This window comes from Fukomys damarensis, unplaced genomic scaffold (genome assembly GCF_012274545.1).
Source record: "Fukomys damarensis isolate Sample0158 unplaced genomic scaffold, DMR_v1.0_HiC HiC_scaffold_37, whole genome shotgun sequence".
NCBI classification, from domain to species: domain Eukaryota; kingdom Metazoa; phylum Chordata; class Mammalia; order Rodentia; family Bathyergidae; genus Fukomys; species Fukomys damarensis.
This window is the reverse complement of record NW_022900949.1, coordinates 44,600,221-44,620,565: the sequence shown is the minus strand read 5'-3', so window position 1 is coordinate 44,620,565 and position 20,345 is coordinate 44,600,221. Positions and strand designations below refer to the sequence as shown.

Here is a 20,345-nt window from a genome sequence, read left to right as displayed (position 1 = left end):
GGTAGGGGAATGGGGAAAAAATGAGAACCAAGACCTGTCATGTAAAGGTACAAGATCCCAATAATGAATGTAACTGTACTGTATACCTAAAATGTACCAATAAAAATATTTTAAACTTTTTCATGAAGTTTCCTTGTCTTCCAATGACAGTTAAATTTCTATTAGTTTTTTCCATGCAAGATCTTTTATAAGAAATGCCTGTTTTGAGCCAGGCCTGGTGGTGCACACCTGTAATCACAGCACTCGGGAGGCTGAGGCAGGAGGACCACTGTGAGCTCAAGACCAGCCTGGGCTACACAGTGAGTTCCAGGTCAGTCTTAACTACATAGTGAGACCCTGTCTAAAAAAAAACGCACCCCCCGCCAAAAAAAAAAGAAAGAAAGAAATGCCTGTTTTGTATCATAATACTTCTGACTTTGATGCTTTATCAATACTCTTTGTAATGCAACATAACAAGACAAAATAGCAGCATTTTTGTATAGAGAAATAAAACAATCTGATTGTAAGACACCTACCTTAATAATTTTCATCTTGTGTCTTGGGCTCGCTCTGTAAAATACTGCAACCTGTTAAAATACAGGATACATTAAAGACCTCCAGTGTTAAGAAATGTCATAGTAATTCATGCATCTATGACAATTTTACTTTTCAATTTAAGCTGCATTTAATTTACCATTCAGATCAAACTTAATATGACATCTGTTTGTCATACTAAAATGACACTCTTCAATCTGTACCAAAAGTACCGTAGGCACAACACAGTCTAAACAAGTTGTTCAATATACACGAGTAAGTTTAAACTATGAAGATAAAACAGCTATCATTTTAGAGTATTCCAGGGATGGAAAAGGAAAACTCCTCCTGTACCTATTTCCCTGTGATTCAGGTGAAGAGCAGCTGCTTGTCAATGTCTATGGAGCCACTTTTAATAATGTCCAGTGTCTACTCGGCCTTTTCTACATAGGACAATGCAGTAGAGACTCTTCCACTGTATGTTTAAAACTGCCTAAATAATGTTTCTCCAAACCATATATTTAATCCTTTTTTCTGACACCATCTCTTGGTTTCTTGAAACCTTTTCGCTGTGCCCCACAGTCAGCCACCAACAAAATCTCCTGTACGCTCAAGTCTTTTTATTTAATTGGTACAGGTTTGTGATACCTAATAATTACACTCATTCTGGGAAAGTGTTACCTATATATATCACATACTGATCATTATCAATACCCTATCCTCCCCCTTTGTACTTTCTCCCTGCCCCTCTTCTCCCACTCTCCTTCCCCATCTCCAAGATCAATATCCTAGCTTCCTATCATCTCTCCTGTTTTAATTCTTGTAGTTTGGGTTTTTTATATAAGAAAAGACACATGACAATTAACTATCTGTGTCTAACTTATTTCACATTAGGGTGTCAAGTTCCATCCATTTTCCTGCAAATGATTCAAATTTATTCTTCTTATGGCTGAATAATACTGTGTTGTATAATTACACCACATTCCTTGTCCAAGTCTTTACTATTGTACATCTCAGCTGCTTCCACAGTCTGACTATTGTGAACTGTGCTACGCCAAACATCAGTATGCATGTATTGTTAACCTAGGTTTTCCACACAATCCCACCACACTTTACAGTCTTGCCTCTCCAACAGTACCACCAAGGGAGCAAGGGGCAGAGGGGAGTTGCAAGGGTAGCGGTACATGTCCTCCATTCTCCCTTCATAAGATCTGTTTTAAGTGCCACAGAAGTTTTTACTTCCCACTGGCTGCATGCATTCAATGCTCCAGAGAGCTCCCAAACCCTCAGTTCACAAAGATTGCAATTTCTGCTTTACTGTTATTCTCTCTCACAATACTCACAAGTCATGGTGATTTTCATACACCATTCTCTTTCCTAAGCTCCTAGAGGATTCATTCCAATTAGTTTTTTCATACCTTCATATTAACTCCTTTCTCTAGTCTCACTATAAGCTAACAAACTGATCTCCTACCTTAGAAAAAAGAGAATCAGCATGTCTAGAATTCTAGTACATAGGAGGCTAAAACAAGAGGATCAAAATTCTGGGCAAGCCCAGACAACTTAGCAATTTCTCGTCTCAAAAAGGGGGGGGGGCTGGGGATTGTAGCTCAATGTGAAGGTCCTGAGGTCAATTCCTAGTGTGTGGGGAGGGGGTTGTCCACACTTCCCACCACAAATATCTGTATCCAGTCACTTTATCATTTTTGCTATGCAAATGAGCTAAATATACTTCTAATACAGGTCAAATACTCCTTCCTTACCTATTTAAGATCACTATTCTTGAAATTCTTCTGCCTCCTATATTTCACCACTGAATCTTCACCATCAGTATACAAGCATATTATTGCTCCTCACATTTAAAAAGGGTGGTATCAATGGTAAAGATACAGCAGTGTGGAAAAAACTTGCTGAGAGGAAGGGTAATTTCTGAAGTAAAACTCAGGAAGTTGCCCTTCCTTGCTATCTCGCATTCTCTGCAAAATCCATTCCAATTAAGTTGCTATCACCACTGCTGCACTGAAACTACTATTCCACAATATCAAGACTCCCGTCCACCATCACATTACTTGCTAATGCCACCAGTCATATTTCATCTGACTTAACGTCCTGGAATACTTGCTCTTTCTCTTGCCTTTCTCCTTGTTCCTTTCATGCAGGATTCTCCTGACCTATATGACGTCTAAAGTTCTTAGACTTTTCCTGTCAGAGGTCTAAGAACTCCCTACATGCTTTAAGTGAGCTTATCTAGCTTTATAATGCTTCCCATTTTATCCACATATGTTTTACCTTCTTCCCAGACATTTCTAAAATCCAACTGATAGAATTAATCTACCTATCTTTCTTCTTGAATATCTCACCTTAAACTTATTTGTATCCCAAACTGAACTTATTTTCCCTCAAATCTTGCTCTTTCCTATCCTACGTCAATGGCAAATACATCCTTGCAATCAGTTGCTCAGCTCCAAATTTTGGGAGCCATCCTTAAGTCTTCCTTTTCTCTCAATGTCATGAAAGCTGTATGACAGTACATCTTGTTGACTTCACTCCTAAATGTATCTACAATTTAACCACCTACTCCAAAATCATAGCCAGCACCCTCAGTCTTTATCCTCCAGATTGATTTTTATTATTTCTGCCCTTATCACTTGCTATCTGTTCTCAACCCAATAGACAGAGTGAAACTTAAAACAGATGTCCGATCATATCTCTTCTGCTCAAAGTCCTCCAATGATGTATCTTTCTCAGGACAAATGCCAAAGTCTTTACCTACTAAATTCTACATGAAATGCAGGCCTCAACCCACCGACTTCCACTACAAATCTCCTCCCACCCGAATTACACTGACTTCCTCACTATTCTTCAATCATGCCAGGTACACTTACTGCAAGGCCTCTGCTCATGATGTTTCTGTCTGCAGTGTTCCTCCATCAGATCTTACACAGCCTGTCCTTCTGAGGGAGGCTTTCTCTGGTCACGTTATCTTGAAGTTTCAATCTCGGTCTCCTGTCTTGCTTGTTTTGGTGTTCTCTAGCACTTAACCTCTCTGAATGCTAAGGCTTAGATCTGAAATGTCCCCCAAAGACTCACACATTGCAAAACTTAGTCCCCAGTGCACCAATGTTAGAGGTGGGGTTTTTGCAAGGTGACTGGATTCTGAGGGCTCTAACCTCATGAGGGGACGGACTCATAACTTGAGATGATAAAATTTGTAGAAGGGGAGCTAGGTAAAGGAAGTATGTCATTCAAATGTTTCCTTTAGTATCTTATCCATGGCTGCTTCCTCTCTTGTTCTTTCCCTCTGTCAGCTGCCACAAGGTGAGCAGCCTTCCTCCACACCCTCCCCACATTTCTGCCTCACCAGAGGGTTAAAAAGCCCTGGCTGGGGCCAACTGACTAGGCAGTGAAACCTCTAAAACAGTACGCCAAAATAAACGTTTTCCTTTTAAGTTGCTTTTCTCAGGAACTTTGTCACAGTAACAGAAAGCTGACTACCTGCAAAATATGCGTATACAATTTCATTTTACTTTAGAATGTAAGGTCCAAGGAGGTAAAGATTTTTGCCCTGTACCTCTAGTGCTCTGTAAGTACATGTTAAATGAATGAATAAACAACTGAACAAATCTCTGTACCATCAGAAAGACTATTCCCAATTTCTCTCTTTTTAATAAAGGTCTAAATTGGGATTATTACATGCTCAGAAAAAAGGACTCAAATAACTAGATGTTGCTGATCATCCTTGGGTTCTCTAGATCCTGTGAGTCACGTAATTCACTTGCCCAAGACTGCATTCAAAAACTCTTTAGTGTATCTTTGAAAAATACTAGACTTACGTCAAAGTCTACTGGTAATCTAAGTGAAAATTCTAATTCCTATAGAAATTAATTATGTAGCACATAGCACTGCAACACAGGAGTTCAGTAAAAGCTTCCAGTTGCAGAGAATATTTAAATAAAAGGCTGATTACAAACACTTAGCTTGTAGAGAATAACATTGACTTTGTTCTACATAATTTTTGAACTTTGCAAATTCCACTTTGTAGCCACTGTGTGTTATTAAGAACGGCAAGCCACCAACTGTTGGACTGAAGCCATATTTCTTTTACAAAGAAGCAAATTATGTGGCATGCATCCAGTCCACCAATTACTTAAGTCTTTAGCATTTCAAAGCTTTGATGGCATCTCAAAAACAGAAGTAGTCATTTTGAGTAAGCAGATCTCAATACAAACTAAAAAGATCACTTGGCCTTTCAGAATACATAACACTACATGGAGTAAATTTATTTCTTTAAAGCACCAGAATGTCACTGTTAAGTAAAAGTATTGAAGTTTAATAGGTACAAAATTATGGCCTAAAGAAATTAGATCCAAAACAAGCATACACCAGAAATTACTCGAATTTTAACTATATCACTATCTCACAGAACTTATACTTGGAGATAACTGAATTTCCCTTAATAATAAACCTTCCACTTTTATGTCCGTTTCTTAGCTTGGCAAAAGGGAGTAATAATGACTAAATAGAATACAATCACTGTAATTTGGGAATAGAAAGGAAGAAAATAGGAAGGCAGGCTAATAGAAGGACCATGGGCAAGAAGCACAACTATTTCAGAAAAGGAGAGACGGAATAAAGAGGGTGGGCCAAAGATGACCATCAAAGGGAGGGAAGCAAGGCTATGTATCTTCACAAGGAATCTCCCAGTGTATTTTTCCCTTCTTGTAAGTCTTTTTCAGTGTCTTATTTATGGATAGCACTCATAGTTCTTGAGATATTAACTGATAAGGCATACTAGGGAAGAAAGATTAACAAAGGAGGAAAATATTTAAAAAGTACAAGAAAACAGGTGTTTCTGGCATCAGAATAACCTACCAAAGGTCCTCAATATACTAGAGCAGATAAAAAGGAAAGTGATGCAATAAAGGAAAAATAGGTGACTGAAATAGATGCACAACCTTCTGAAGATTAAATATACAAAGTGGGATTATAGAGATTTCATTAACAGATTTAGTGGCAATACAAATGTAATGATGTAAAAAAATGAAAACAAAAGAATGAAAGAGGATAACCATTCCTATCATTGAAAACTGGAGAAAATTGAAAGAAATTTTAAGTAGAAAACACTGAGAATCCCCAGATGTATTTAATAAATAATTGTTCAACCTCACTTTCCACACTACCATTTAACTGACTCTAAGTTAAAAGAACATAGCAAATGTTAAAAGATTTGAAAGATATTTCATAGAATTATTAAAAGTGAAAGCTGAAAAATATTTAAATAAGGAACATAATTCATATAATTTTAGGATATGGGACAACCTCAGTGAAGTGAGGATTTAGAACAAAAGTTCTGCTTTATTTGTAACACTAATAAAAGCTATTCAAAGTAATCTGAACCAAAAGGAGAAGGCCAAAAATACACGTTGGTTATAAGTTATATGAACACAAAAGGAAGTGGGAAAAAGCCAAAGGAAGAGTAGAAATAGTCCTGCTAATCAAAATATTCTGTAATATTTGGAAAAGACTTACTCAAAACATATGAAATGCCTTTAAGGCAGCCTTGGTATCATGGAATTCCTCTGTAGAGCAGAATGAATTTAACCAATTCAATAAGCTTCAGACAAGGCTTATGTTTTATTTTGTTGTATTCTCTAAAATAACATCAGGGTATCTGCCATAAGCAATGTACAAGCACTCTTAGTCCTCTGGGAAAGAAAGATGACATAATTTGTCTAGGCTAATGACACAATTTGTAATTTCCTTCTTCCTTCTCTAACTTTTAGGCTATTTTCCAGAGTTCATTAGCATTTTTGTCAGAAAACTAAAGGGTGAACTGAAAAAAGCAAATAAAATGAAATATTAAATCTATTTCACTACCCGTTAGCATCTGGGGAAAGTCTGAACAACCATCTAATGGGATAATCAACTCCAGATTTCACATCTACTTAGCAACATATACTTTGTCCCAAAACCCCTGGGGAGCCAATACTGGATTTACTCTTTCAGAAATAAATAATAATGAGGGTGGGAATTTAGCTCAGTGGTGCTGCCACCTGCCTTGAGAGTGCAAGATCCTGGGTTTGATCCCTGGAACAAAAAAAAAAGAAAAAAGAAAAGCAATGAACGACAATGGTAAGTAAAACACACACATGGAATTCCATTCAAATATGGAAATACCTTCCCCTGAAGTCCAAAACCAAGAAAATACCCACACTGCCCTAGATGCTCTGAAAACAGCATTTGTGAGTGATTAGGACCCAAGAAAGAAAAAAACAGATGAGCAAAATGGTGTGTTTCTACATCCAAAATCTGACTACTTACTAGAGGATGGAGGAAGTACATTAGAGGTCTAGGGGCTTAAAACCACCATACTAAGCACAATTGTAAAAGTATAAATGAAAACCTTTTCAAAGGACAATTCAATAATACCTGTTTAAGGACCTTATGAGTCCAGCCATTTCACATGTAGGAACTTGGTCTACAGAAATAATCAAGTATGGGCACAAAATTTTAACACTACAATGATGTTCAAATAAACTGCAAACAACAGAGAATGAATTTTTGGAATCACAAACATGAATTCCAATCTGAATGCCAGTGCCACTTCTCATCAGTTCTGAGATATCAATCAAATCCCCGAGTTCTATGGTCTTCAATTTCCTCATCTATAAAAACTGGGTCACAAATTTTATACGACACTAAACATACTGTTAACATATGATCCAATTCTGCCACTGTGCTTCTTGTTATTTATCTGAGTAGAAAACTTAAAGCCTACACAAAAACCTGCCTAGTAATGTTTACAGTACCTTTATTTCTAATTGCCAAATTTGGATACAACAAAGATGCCCCTAAGGTGAAGTGACAAACTGGCACCCTCATGCAATGGAGTATTATTCCATGCTCACATAAAATGAACCACTAAAGTAGAAAAAGGCATGGTATAACCGTACATGTACATTGCTTAGGCAAAAAAGCCACTCTGAGAAGTGACATATAGTATTACTACAACTATGCTGCATTCTAGAAAAGGCAAAACTAGAGAGAGAGAGTAAAAAAGTCAATGGTTGCAGGGATTCAAGCACAGGTAAAGAATAAGTGAAACATAAGATTTCTATGGGCAGTAAAACTACTCTGCATAAACTCATAATCAGGAACATGTATCATTATACATTTGTCAAAAGCACTAGAAATATACAACACAAAAAGTAAACCTGAATATAAACATGGGTTATAGTAGGAATATATCAAAGTTAGTTCATTAACTGTAACTAATTATACTAATGGAATGAGGAGAAATTCTGAAGTGGAGATGAAGCTGGTATTATTCTTTGTTCAATTATTCTGTACACTTAACACTGTATTAACAAAATAATCTTTTAAAAAGTTTTAAATGAAGCTGCGTATTTTTTATAAAGTGGCTACATCAAGTAAATTAAATACTATGTCAAATACTATGCACTGCCTGGACATGATAAATGGCTACTACTTAAAGTATTATTACAGTACTAGAAATACATGAAAACTCAAATTTCAACAAAAAATGTCTATATAACCAATATGTGTATGCTCTTGTTATGTGTATATATATTATACATACGCAAAATACTGTACAGCATAAAAGTGCTTTCTAATATGAACTAATGATTTCAGAAATGTCAAAGTGAAGGTGATACAGTATTAAATATATTACAAAGGTCACAATACAATTTGAAACACTATGCAGAGAAGACACTAAAGATAATACTGTTCTGCAAATAAGCACATGAAAAAACATTTGACAGCATTAGCTGTGAGGGGAAATACAAAAGAAAACCACGGTAAGATACCACTGTACAACTATTAGGTATAAAGGGGCAAAAGAAATGACAATCTTACATGCTGGCAAAGATACAGAATAATTAAAACTTTCAAACACTATAGATGAGAGTACAAAATAATAAAGCTACTTTGTAAAACAACTTGTCATTTCTTATTAATTTAAACCATATGACCCAGCAATTACAGATATTTAACCAAGAGAAAACAAAACTGGTACACAAATGTTTTCATGAAAAAAGGGGTACACAAATGTTTATAGTAGCCTTATTCATAATCAGCAAAAACTGGAAAAATCCAAATGTCCTTAGAGCAGTGAACAAGTATATTCATATGGTAAGTAAAGTATAGCCATACTCAGCAATTTAAAAAAGAATACTAATAAACACAATCAATGTAGCTAAATCTAAAATGCATTCTGCTAAGTCAAAAAAGCAGGTTTAAAAGCCTCATACTGTATGGATCTATTCCTAAAGCATTTTGAAAAAGAAAATGAATTACCAGTGGCTGCCAAATGCTGGACGTAAAGGGAGCAGTTGGCTCCAAAAAAGCATGAGACTATGGGAGAGGAAATAATGAAATTGTTCCATATATTTATTGTGATGAAGATTATAAGACTGCATACATTTGTCAAAATTCAAAACTGTAGGGCAGGGGATTTAGATCAGTGGTTCCGGTGCCTGCCTTGCAAGCACAAGGACCTGAGTTCGATCCCTGGTACCAGAAAAAACAAAACAAACCCAAAACTGTAAACTAGAAAAGGCAAATCTTACTGTAACCACCACCTGTTTTTAAAAAACCTATATACTCATACTAAAAGATATTACAAAATGATGAAAAGTAGAAATCAATATTCTATTCATCTAACTTATAGATACAAGCACCAAAAATTTCCATAGTCCCTTCTTTAGGAGGTCAGTTATTACTGAAGTTAATCATTTTGCATGATATTCATGATGATCACACCATAAATAATAAAATTCATTTCAATGAGACTTCAGAATTTGGACCAACTAAAGTGGTGGTTATGTCTCACTGGTTCATAAATAAACAGTCTTATGAAGACAGCAGGAATAGTTAACACCTAAGAGTAAATAAAGCCCTCCGTCTGAAAGGGTTTGGCCTGAGCCCACCTTTGGTACTATCTGTGAAAGCTGCTGGACATCCATGGCATCTATTTCTTCTCCTGAGACTGACTGAGAGGTTTTAGAATATAATCCCAGACGACTGGCTACAGTGGAGAGAGAGAAAATGTTATTAGCCAAGTAGTTAGTTTGATGAATTAGTCAACAATATCTTCATTTAATGATTTGTTATTCACCTTTTTTTCAACGATAAAATATCTGTAAATTAAAAGATCACAAGACAAACTACTGGCAAGACACACCTATCTACATTTGTAATCAGTCTGGGATTTTCTGTCCCTTTTGTCTTTGTTTAAATTTAAGAATAGGTAATTTTCAGTAAGTCAGCAAGCCAATCAGGTTCTATTAAGTAGCTGAATCCTATGAAGATCACAATGCATTTTAAGACATGAGGCAAAATGTTGGTAGATTTGTGGTAATCACATAGTTGGATGTAAGTGAAAATAAATGTTGAAAAGTTATTCTCCCAATGCTGTTTCTAGTGGTTTTTCTTAGATAAAATGAAACCTGGAACTCTAGTATAGACCCTATCAAAATTAATAAAATCAAAATTTAAGGAGTTCAGCAAACTGTTAAATTTATCAGTACGAATTACAGTTTACAGGCTCTGACAGATTAGCTTTCATTTTTTTTCCTGATACTTCTTAAGGTACTCTTAAATAGTATTCAAATATCACAGGTACATATGAGAAAACATATTCAATACACTACCTTCTCCCTATTTATGTACAAATCTGCTTTGAAATGTATGTACGCTTAGGTTGAAATGAAAATCTAAATTTCATGTATTCATGAGCTGATGCTTTTATCTATCAGTATAGTGGATTATGAAGTTAAAAATAACTACCCTTCTTTGAATAAAATATATATATGATTTCATAATAGCAGTTACATAGTTTCAATAGAGTATTACTTTTTAAATTGTAATATTTATTTATAATTTTAAAGAGACTGAACAAAAAGTGAGTCAGTATAAGTTTACAATTTCAACACTATATAAACACACTTCATATCTAATGGCTCTCAAAACTATGCACTGCAATATTTTAAGAAAAATTATAAAAAACAGAGCAAAGCAGCCTGGTTATACCGATAGCGACTGCAGTCTCCTGTGAATCTCCAGTGATCATCTTTATAGATACGCCTGAGGCAATGAGTGTTGTAACCGCTTCTTTCACACCAGTTCGTGGAGGATCAATGATTCCCATCAAGCCAAGAAATGTCAGCTGTCCCAGTTCAGGACCAGAAGCCAAAGCAAGAACTTGGGAAATAATAGTGAAATACAAAAAAGAAAATGAGAGTCACAAAAACATTACAATTTAGCTGAACATAAACCACTTAAGATTATATTGTCATCCATAAATACATAACCTTTAAAAATCAATATTTTTACATGCCAAGACATTATAGTTTAATGGTTCTGAATAAGGGCTGCTTGAAAAACTATTAACTATTAAAAGCAGCAAAACTATAGAACCGTTAAGCAGACAGTGCAAGTGAGAGAGAATGAAGACCATTTCCGCAAACACATGCAGCTACTTCTCATAGAAACTACCATCACTTTAGGAAAGACAAATTATTTAGATAAACATGGGTTTGTCAAGCCTTAAAGTCAGTTTTAAACAGACACCTTTGAAGGTGGCTTCTAATGCATCTTCATCTTTCCATTTCATTTCACAGTTCACCAGAAAAATTCAATAGCTTGAAGTTAAGGCTGCATTAATTAATTAATTATAGCCTGTAACAACTGCCTACATGAAAAAACCTGGAAGGTAAAGTTAATCTATAAAATTGTTGTAAGACCATTAACATCAGTTTGAATTTTTGCACTCTTTCCATAACATTAACTAGAAATTCTTACTTGTAGCTTTTTTCTTTAAGAATAAATTAATAACACCACAAAATCATGTTTATCTTTGGGCAGTTATGATACAGTACAAAGTAGTGTTCATTTTCCAAATATAAGCTTACCCTCAGAATTCTGGAACCAATGCTAACTACCCTTTTGAAACAAAGGGACACACATGCATCTGGAATATTCTTAGACTGAATAGCTTAAATTACCCAAAAAATACACAGATATACACAAAGTAAGCATAAACACCTCATGCGGAGACTAAATGTCCCAGAGAGATCAAAAGCATCTATTCTTATTCAAGCAGAAGGTACAGAGAATTTGAAAAAGTTAAAGGGAAGGTACTACTATTTTTCCAACAGAAGAGTTATACACCTAATTATTTATGTAGATGTGGGCCCCAAAGGCTTTCTCTCTGAAGATAATGAGTCCCTGGATAGTTCTGGCCTGAGATAGAGGCAGATGGTAACAGAAGCAGAGACTGAAAATCAGTTTGTATGTCAACAAATGCTAACAAGAGATCAGCTCTGGATACTCCCAACGGAGGGGTGGAACAGGCCAGAGGTCAGTACCCCATATGTATTTGTCCACATCTTTAGCCCAAATTAAGAGCTACTAATACTCTGTATGTTAAGAGCAGGTAAACATTTTTCATGTGCAAGCTGGCTGGCAAAAAACTGTGTATATGTGTGTGTGTGTGTTCTACTTTAAAACCTAAGGCAAAAAACTGTGTGTGTGTGTGTGTGTGTGTGTGTATGTGTGTGTTCTACTTTAAAACCTAAGGACCCAAAGCATTTAAGCAATAATTTGTTGTTGTTGTTTGGGTTTGGTTTTTTTGAGACAATTTGTTGTTGTTTGGGTTTGTTTTTTTTGAGACAAGGTCTTGCTTTGTAGTGCAGGCTCACCATGAACTCACTATATAGACCAGGATGGCCTTAAACTCACAGCAATGCTCCTGTCTCAACCTCTCAAGTGCTGGGACTACAGGTGTGCATCATGATGCCTTGCTATAAACAAGTTTTGTAAGACATGAAGTACATATCAACTGAGATTTAAAATCGGTCTGCTCTTCCTCTGTGGGACTCTCAGGGGGAGGAGCGAAGTGGGGCACAAAGGGAAGATAAAGAAAAGACATTAGGCAAGAACAAAGGATCACAATGTGTCTCAAAACCCTATGAAACAAAAATGTTCTCCTCTACTAGCTCAGAACACAAAACCACACATATACAAATTCACACTCCTTCCGATAAAAAGAGTCAAAATTAAAAAGTATGAAAACTTTCATTACCAAAATTAAAGCCCTCTTTAAGTTTCCAAATCCATACCAAACCTAAAACTCTTGCTTTGGGCTACTAAGAGTAAGAAACTATCCCTACCCTCATAATTTAACTGAGTCAATGTTCTACTAACCACTGGAAACAAACTGCAAGTGATGACATCTTAGAAGGCCAAGAGGTGTTCCCCTCACCTGTTCCGGCTAAGTGTATCTTAGCAAAACTAGATTTAAAATGAGAGTCTAAGCTGTAGATGTCTGGAGCCAGCAGAAGCAGGTAGCCCCTTTACTGGTTTTCCCAGGAAGAGCTCAGAGAACTGCCAGTGCCCTTCATACAAGCTTTGCAACAAAAACCCTCTTTCTGGCTACAAGGCCTCCCAGCAATGATGCCAGAGCTTCCTAAACTACTCCTTGCTCTAGCAACTATAATTATAGGCCAAGCTGCAACCAACACCATTCTTTCAATCTAGCAAGAGAGGGGGACTGAAATGAGCCAGGGGAGGCAGATATGGCCCTTAAGCCAGAAATTAAGCTTCCTATGGTTAGAATCACCACCCACTTTAGTCTGCCCACAGTTTCAAAGACAGCACATTCAAAATATATTGGGGGAACTCCTGTATCCAATGCTCCAGAATACCTAGTTAGCATTGCACATATGGCTTGATAAATTTATGTATTTAAAAAAAAAGTAACTCTGATATCACAGCTCCTATTCTTAGAATTGACCCAACTAAACTAGAGAAAATGTTCCTTCTATCCCAGAATTGATGCTTGGATAATCCACCTTAGTCTGAACGATCCAGAAAGCCTGAAGGCTAAGGCAGATGTCTGGCACTATTTAAATTTGTAGGAGGAAAACTAGAAACACTGGAACCTGCCATCTCTTACATTATGAGAAGAAAAGAACAAAAGCTATTTTCCTTAAAAAAATTTTTTCATACAAAAATAGATCCATTCACAAAACAAATTTTCAGCCAGGAGGCTCCTCTTTTCCTTGGAAACAGTGTGAGGTTTTAGGATGATCACAGCATAGTCCATAACCCCAGGTAGGATGCCCCAAGCTCTAGCAAGAGTGGCCCGGGCTCAGGGTTCTGGTGGCTGGTGCAGAGCACTAACAGAGAGGAGGACATAATGCATGGCAACAGGCTGGGGACAGCATTCTCTGTCCACAATTTAGCCTTATTGAAAAAGTATTAGTTCTATGACTCCAACCAGATGTTTTAAATCTAAAGAATAATCTTAGTTAAGTGAAACACAAATAAGAACATTTTCATATAATTTTTTCTTTTCCCCTAGGAAAAACAGTATTTGACTTACATTTCATTAAACTCGTAAGAGGAAACCAACTGTTGCAACTCTTTTTAACAGACTTCATAACTATATAAGCCAGAAGGTAGGAAACAGGTATAACATGGCCCTGTCTTGAAGCCTACAAAGCATCCCCAGGAGAAGTGGCCTTGGTGCATGATGTCCAGCAGAGTCTCCTTCCCTCTCCCTTCTCAGTCACTGCCTGTGGAGACTGCAATATTGATTATGCCCAAAGCAGGCTATAAACAATGTAGGCTGTAAAGAGTTAACCCCACAATTGGCTTGTTTTGAGAAGTGAGTCCAAAGCCTATGTGCCAAGGTCAGAGTAACTCATACCCAAATTCCATTCCCATCCTAAAACCTTCTTACTAGAAGAACAATGTTCTAATTACAACCATATATTTGTCCATTATGTCCCTGAGAATGCTTTGACTTGTCCTTTATGAGCCTTGCTTACATTAATTTCCACAGAAACCACATGACTGCGCATCTTCTCATGTAGTCTTGCCCTTGCACATAGTTTGCCTTTACCCCAATTGATCACTAATACAAATGAGTGGCTTGGATGGACCAGCACCTTCTGTTAAAGGAGCAATGGCCATCCTGGCTCCCCAGTATTCTGTCTCTCTTCGTTCTGTCTTTTAGTTTTTTCCTTAGGCTTGTGTCATACACTGAGCAGGAGAATGAAGCCTACTACAAAGGTGTCCAGTAACATTTCAGGGGTTTACAACAACTGTCCAGGCAGCAAAATACATACAAGCCAGTGATATAGCAAACCTTTTAAGGATAGGTGCCCAAACTGCAACATAAAATGCACTTATGAATTGTAAAGTGCCAACACTGCAATTAAACCTGAATACTGAGGTTTTAGTTTAGAAAAAAATAACTCATACTTTAATAGCTTCTGTCTTAAAAGAAAAACAACACACACGCCATAGGTTTGCCATCACTGAAAGCAGTATCTGGGTACTTCTTCACCCTCCTGGTGAAAAGCAAGAGAAAGAAGGACAGCAGATGAAGATCAAGATAGCAATCACCTCACCTTAGAGGACAGATTAGAAGCTGCAGACTTCCATTTTTAGCAAATTACTTCTATTAACTACTAAGACAAAGTGACAAAATTAGGAAGGGATAACATCATTTTTCCTTGATCCATCACTTTTTAAAATAAAATTTCTATAATCTACTCGGAACCAGAGTTCTTATTTTGCAGCATTCTTGGCTTTTCATTTTTTGGGCACCAGTTAGCCAACTAAAACACCAACAACCTCAGAAATCACAAGAGTTCTACAAAGCCGAGACCTAGAGGCAGACAGTTTAGATGTATAATAAGAGTTCATCTGTAATTAAAAGCAGTCTACTCCTTTCCACCCCAGGGACTATGCTGACATGACCTTACCTCTAAGTCCTGCTGAGCCCATGCGTGCCTTCTCTTGCTGGTACAGATCTCTCTGCTGCTGTGTAAGGGTCAAGGTCTGCCCTTTGCTATGGTATGTAGTACAGTACTTAATCACCTGTTCATAAGCACCCTTCATAAAACAAATCTCCGGTCTGTCCTAAGAAGAAAAATGCATCAAATACAAGTTTAATTTCACTTTGTATATATCTGCTACTGTTGTCCAAAAATAAGTGATATGCATTTCTTGTGACACCCAGGGCAGTTTCTCAGGGGCAACTGAACTCTGAAGATCAAAAATTCATATGGGGAGTATTCTGGGCTTTCTATACAAAATAGAAAATACCCCACCCTCCCGTACACTGAAGGCAATGCTATACTCAGCCATGAACTAGGTACTCTGGAGATTTGAGAAGAGGCTCATCTCAATGCAACAAGGAAAGGAAAAATCTAATTTCAGCCCATAAGCAATGTTTCACATTTCTTATTCACTACTATCTACATATCTGTATCTACCTCTACTTCTCTAAGGTTCCATTTAATTCTCACAACCACCAAGTAATTGGGCAATGCCCTGGGTTCAATCCCCAGCGCGCGCGCACACACACACACACACACACACACACACAAAACTACATCAAAAAGTAATATTTAAAAGCTTACAATGAAAACCTCTACACAATACTTCTCATTTCTAGTCCTATACAGTTCCTAGAGACAAGTCAATTTTAACTCCATTACCTGTTGCCATGTTACGCTGTTTTTAACACATTTATACTGCTAATTCTTCAACTGCCGATTATCTACTGTGATCTACTCCCCCTTACACAATCTTTATGATATAGTTAAAGCAAAGTTTCTCAGTATTCTGGATTCCAGCAGTATCAGCTCTGCAGCTTTCGTTATCGTGGGGTCTATGTAACCCCATCTAGACCAATGGCCAATGGTGCGGCACAGGGATCCCCCCCACCTCCTGTGCCACAGGACTCAAATAGAAAATGGGGGTTGGAGTTGGATCCTCCCCTCCATGTGCCTAGAACCATCTGCAGTGTGGCCCTGGTCATGAGTGGGCTGTCTTGGCTCCACATTTCCAGAATTGCTGCAATATCTCTTCTGAGCTCTGAGAGGGAGCCAAATCCATAGGTTGGAGTCCAAGAGATTAAAGGTCCCATGAGGACAAAAAAGTCCCATGGCCGCTGCAGAAACTTAAGTAAAGACACTGACAGCTTCATTTAAAGTCCAGGCTTGCACCCTGGTGTTTGGTCTTGTACTTCCTGACACATGATACACTTCCAAGTCAACTGGGTCAATTGAATGCTTTTGTGGGAAATAAGTCCTGTCAAATCTCCTAACAGATTCAGTTATCCTGGATTTCCTCCTTCAATGTATTAGTACTTTTTATACCAGACTCTGACATGGAAATCATGCCTCCCACCACTTGGTACAGGCCACAAGGGATGGAACTTAAAGACTGAATCTGGGAAACAGACTAAGTACTCCCATACCAAGGGAGAGGCTGAGAAATACGTTTCGGAGTGAGCTGGAAGGGGAATGAACTCTTCCCCAGCACAATGAGGAATACAGAAGAACCACACAGACCCGCAAGCTACCTGCCACACACTGCCACAAACAGGCCCAAGAGAAAGGCAAAGTAAGATAAAAATGAAAGATTACCAAAGAGGGCATGGGCATAGTTGTCTGCTAAGCCTGCCCCTCCAAAACCATAGTTCAGGCCTAAAAAGGCTGAAAAGCAGAGAAGCTGCTCAAAGGGAAAAGGGGAATGGAGATGCTGGCAAGGACAGGAACAATCCTGAAAAGAAGCAGATGCTTCCCAGTCCAGTCACAGGAAACAGAAGGCACTTAGAATGCCAAGTGCAGGGTACGTTTTTGAAATCCTGTTATTATTTTAATTAAGCTTTTAAAATCAAGTTTTATAAAAATTTAGAGTTTTGGTTTTCTTTAAAGTTTTTTTGTTCATATAAGACACTCTTGTCTTCTATGGAAAGGAAAAATACCATTAGTGGATTGTGTCTTCCACAGGGAAAATAAGATTTCCCATCCTGGTATTTGAAATTCATTCTTGGCTCTAAGGATTCTCCAATATACACACTTATTAGCCACTTTGGCACTGAAGCCTTACAGGGTGCAAGAGCAAAACTTCATGTTTTCTTCTTCTCTGATACTATCAGCATAGACTTGACCACGTTAAACCAAAAGTCTTGAAGTGGCTTTGGCATCCCTACATCAACTGCATTGGGTAACAATACTCAAGCTTTCTAGTGGTGACTTCTAGACAGTTTCACTCAAAAGAGACAAGACTCCTGTCCTCAGAGTGTAGACCATTCTGCTGAGAATCCTGCAGGTTTTAGTTAATTTTCTCCAGGTTATGAGTTAGCCTTTGAAAAACTCTTATGTGCCTCCTGTGACAGGTCCAACCCCTCTTAAACTTTTCCCATTCAAAATGGCAACAAAAGGCTTTGTTAACTTCTACATGACATTTGGGGGAAGCAGTCTGTCAGTTGTAAAATCTTGTAGGTTGTTTCCCACAACTTACTAGAAGTAATTATTTTTGATAAGAATTTTATAAAGCTGTATACAAGTTGGCTTGAAGGGAAGATCACTTCCTACCCAAAATCTAATGATATTCTTAACTACCTTGTAAAAGTTTTATAATTTTGATTTTTATATTACTCTTTAGTCTTCCCTGAACTGATTTTCATGAAAAGTATGATAGAAATTCAAATTTAAGTAGTAGTTCCCTTGCCATTTACTGAAACGTTCATCTTTTCCCCACTGATCTGTAACACTTGCTCTTTGCTAAGTCCAGTTTCTGTGTAATTGTGGTTCTATTGATGGTATCTACCTGACTCTGGTTAATTGGTCTAACCTTGTGATAGTACTATACAATCCTAATTACAACAACTTTAGGAAAAAAAATAGGTCTTAATAAAAACCAAGATGCCATCACATCTGATCATGACATTGATCAGTGCCACTTCCAATACTACCATCCAATTTTTCTTCTTTAGGTGTATCTTGGCTATTACACTCATTTGCTCTTCCAAACAATTCCTAAAATTAGATTAGTGAGTCTAATTCAAATAAAACAGGTTGAAACTTTTGACTGTATTTGTATTGAATACTGATTAATGTTATGAGTCTGTCACTGTCATAATGTTCAGTCTTCTGGGCAATTAGTACGGTAGCTCTCCATTTATTTAGGCCTTTTAATGTCTTTCAATAAAGTTCTATAATTTTCTCCTCCCTACCCCCACAATCGGTCACTATCCTTTTGAATTATGATTCCTGCTTGCTGAGCAAACTGGTGGTAATGACCACAGTGATGTACAAACATCTTAGTTTTCCTTCCAGGTAGAAATGTATTACCCTATCGTACCAGAGTTCTCCCAGCTAAGAAATATTTGTGTCACTTCCCAAAGGAAATGTAAGGACCAGTGCTGACACTGCTAGTTCCGTACCCCTGCTATGAGCGTAGGTACATACTACATACTATATGACTAGGTACACATTGAGGTTCATATGCTAGGGTTCCCAGGTAACTACAGTGAGCAGCTATTCTGGGGGCAGGAAAGCAACAGGACATGCTATTATTTCCACAGCCGATCCTCAGGGACTTTCTGCTCAGATTTTCCTTGTGTAAAAATAAAACTACCTTTATTTTGTAGAAAATAAAACTGCCTTTTCTATTAGTTTTATTTATACCTCTCATTCGTCCCAAATGCCAATGTGATATAAAACCCTTCTTGCGATAATTTTCATATGATCAAATGACTGGGTATGCTATCACATCCATATTTTTATTGGAAACCTATCCTTCAGTTTTTCCTTTTCCTTTTCTAATATGAGTTGACTGATTTTTACATCTGCTATACCTATATATCAGGAACTTCCCCTCGTCACTATCCTCACTGGATTCTAAACCTTTCCCTTGCTTTATTATCTACCAGTATATTTCTTAAAAACAAAACAAAACAAAACAAAAAACAGGGTGTATAGTGTATGATACAGTTTTATCTCCACATTTATTACATTTAGCTGGGAATAAACTTCCTGTCATTTTGAAGGTTTTTCTCACTATCTTCCAGTGTAACAGTTAAAGGAGAAAAGTATAAAGAAGGTGCTTTAATTATTAAATGTTTTCTCCTCATCCCTCCAACCCAGGTTCTGAGGATTAAACATGGGGTCTTTGCACTGAGCCACACCCCCAGCCCACTCCTCCTTTTTTTAAAATTTTGAGACAGAGTCTTACTACTTGTGATCCATCTGCCTTAGCCTTCAGAATGCTATAATTACAGGCATGTCAAATCATGCCCAGCGTATTATCTACCTCTGACAGATTCCTTATTTAGTAAATATTCTATGGAAAGTATTTTGTTGTCATTTTTTTATGGTCCCTGAAAACTTTCTTCAGTATCTGGCATTACCTTTGTTTCTCCAAGACCCCCATCTCTGATCTGTTGTGGGTTTTTGTTTGGTTTTTGGGTTTTGTTTTCACAAAGACGACATTCTTCAAGTTTCTAACAATCCCTGGTTTTCCATTTGCATTCAAGAATAAAATACTTTGAGGACTAAAAACTCCATGGGTATTGGCAGTTACTTGACTGGTAGATTTTGCAATAGGTGATAAAATGAAGGCCAGCAATAACTAAAATCTTGCAACAAACATAAGGCTTGGTTGGAATGTTTTCACTGTTGAGAACTCCCAGTAAGCTTTTCTAAAATTCTTCAATATTCTGATGCAGAAAATGAAGGTAAAGAGATGTCTGCCTACACATGTTCTAAGAGACATGTGGAGTTAAGGCCTAGAGCCTTATTGCTAAGGAACATGACTTATCCTCAATCATTCTGCTTTCGGTCTTAGCCTGAATCCTACCTTCTACTCTTATTTTCAGATCAGATTTCTGACATTCCACAAGGGTAAAGGAACATAAATGGTCTGGCCTAAAAAAACAGAAAAGGTACTGGGGGAATTCTATTGGTTCCTCATTCAGAACTCAACTTTCTCTCCTGTGTTTA

General features: G+C 37.2%; 1 protein-coding gene across 1 annotated transcript in view; it reads right to left on the bottom strand.

Annotated features, from left to right (window-relative positions):
• Positions 1-20,345, bottom strand: part of Atp2c1 (ATPase secretory pathway Ca2+ transporting 1) — a 111,663-nt gene that overhangs the window by 22,847 nt on the left and 68,471 nt on the right. Inside the window, exons 17-20 of the mRNA XM_019207661.2 lie at positions 15,312-15,468; positions 10,567-10,737; positions 9,465-9,562; positions 516-566 (exon numbers count right to left, since the gene is read on the bottom strand). Coding sequence (XP_019063206.1) covers positions 516-566; positions 9,465-9,562; positions 10,567-10,737; positions 15,312-15,468 — 477 coding nt within the window. The remainder of the gene's footprint in view (positions 1-515; positions 567-9,464; positions 9,563-10,566; positions 10,738-15,311; positions 15,469-20,345) is intronic.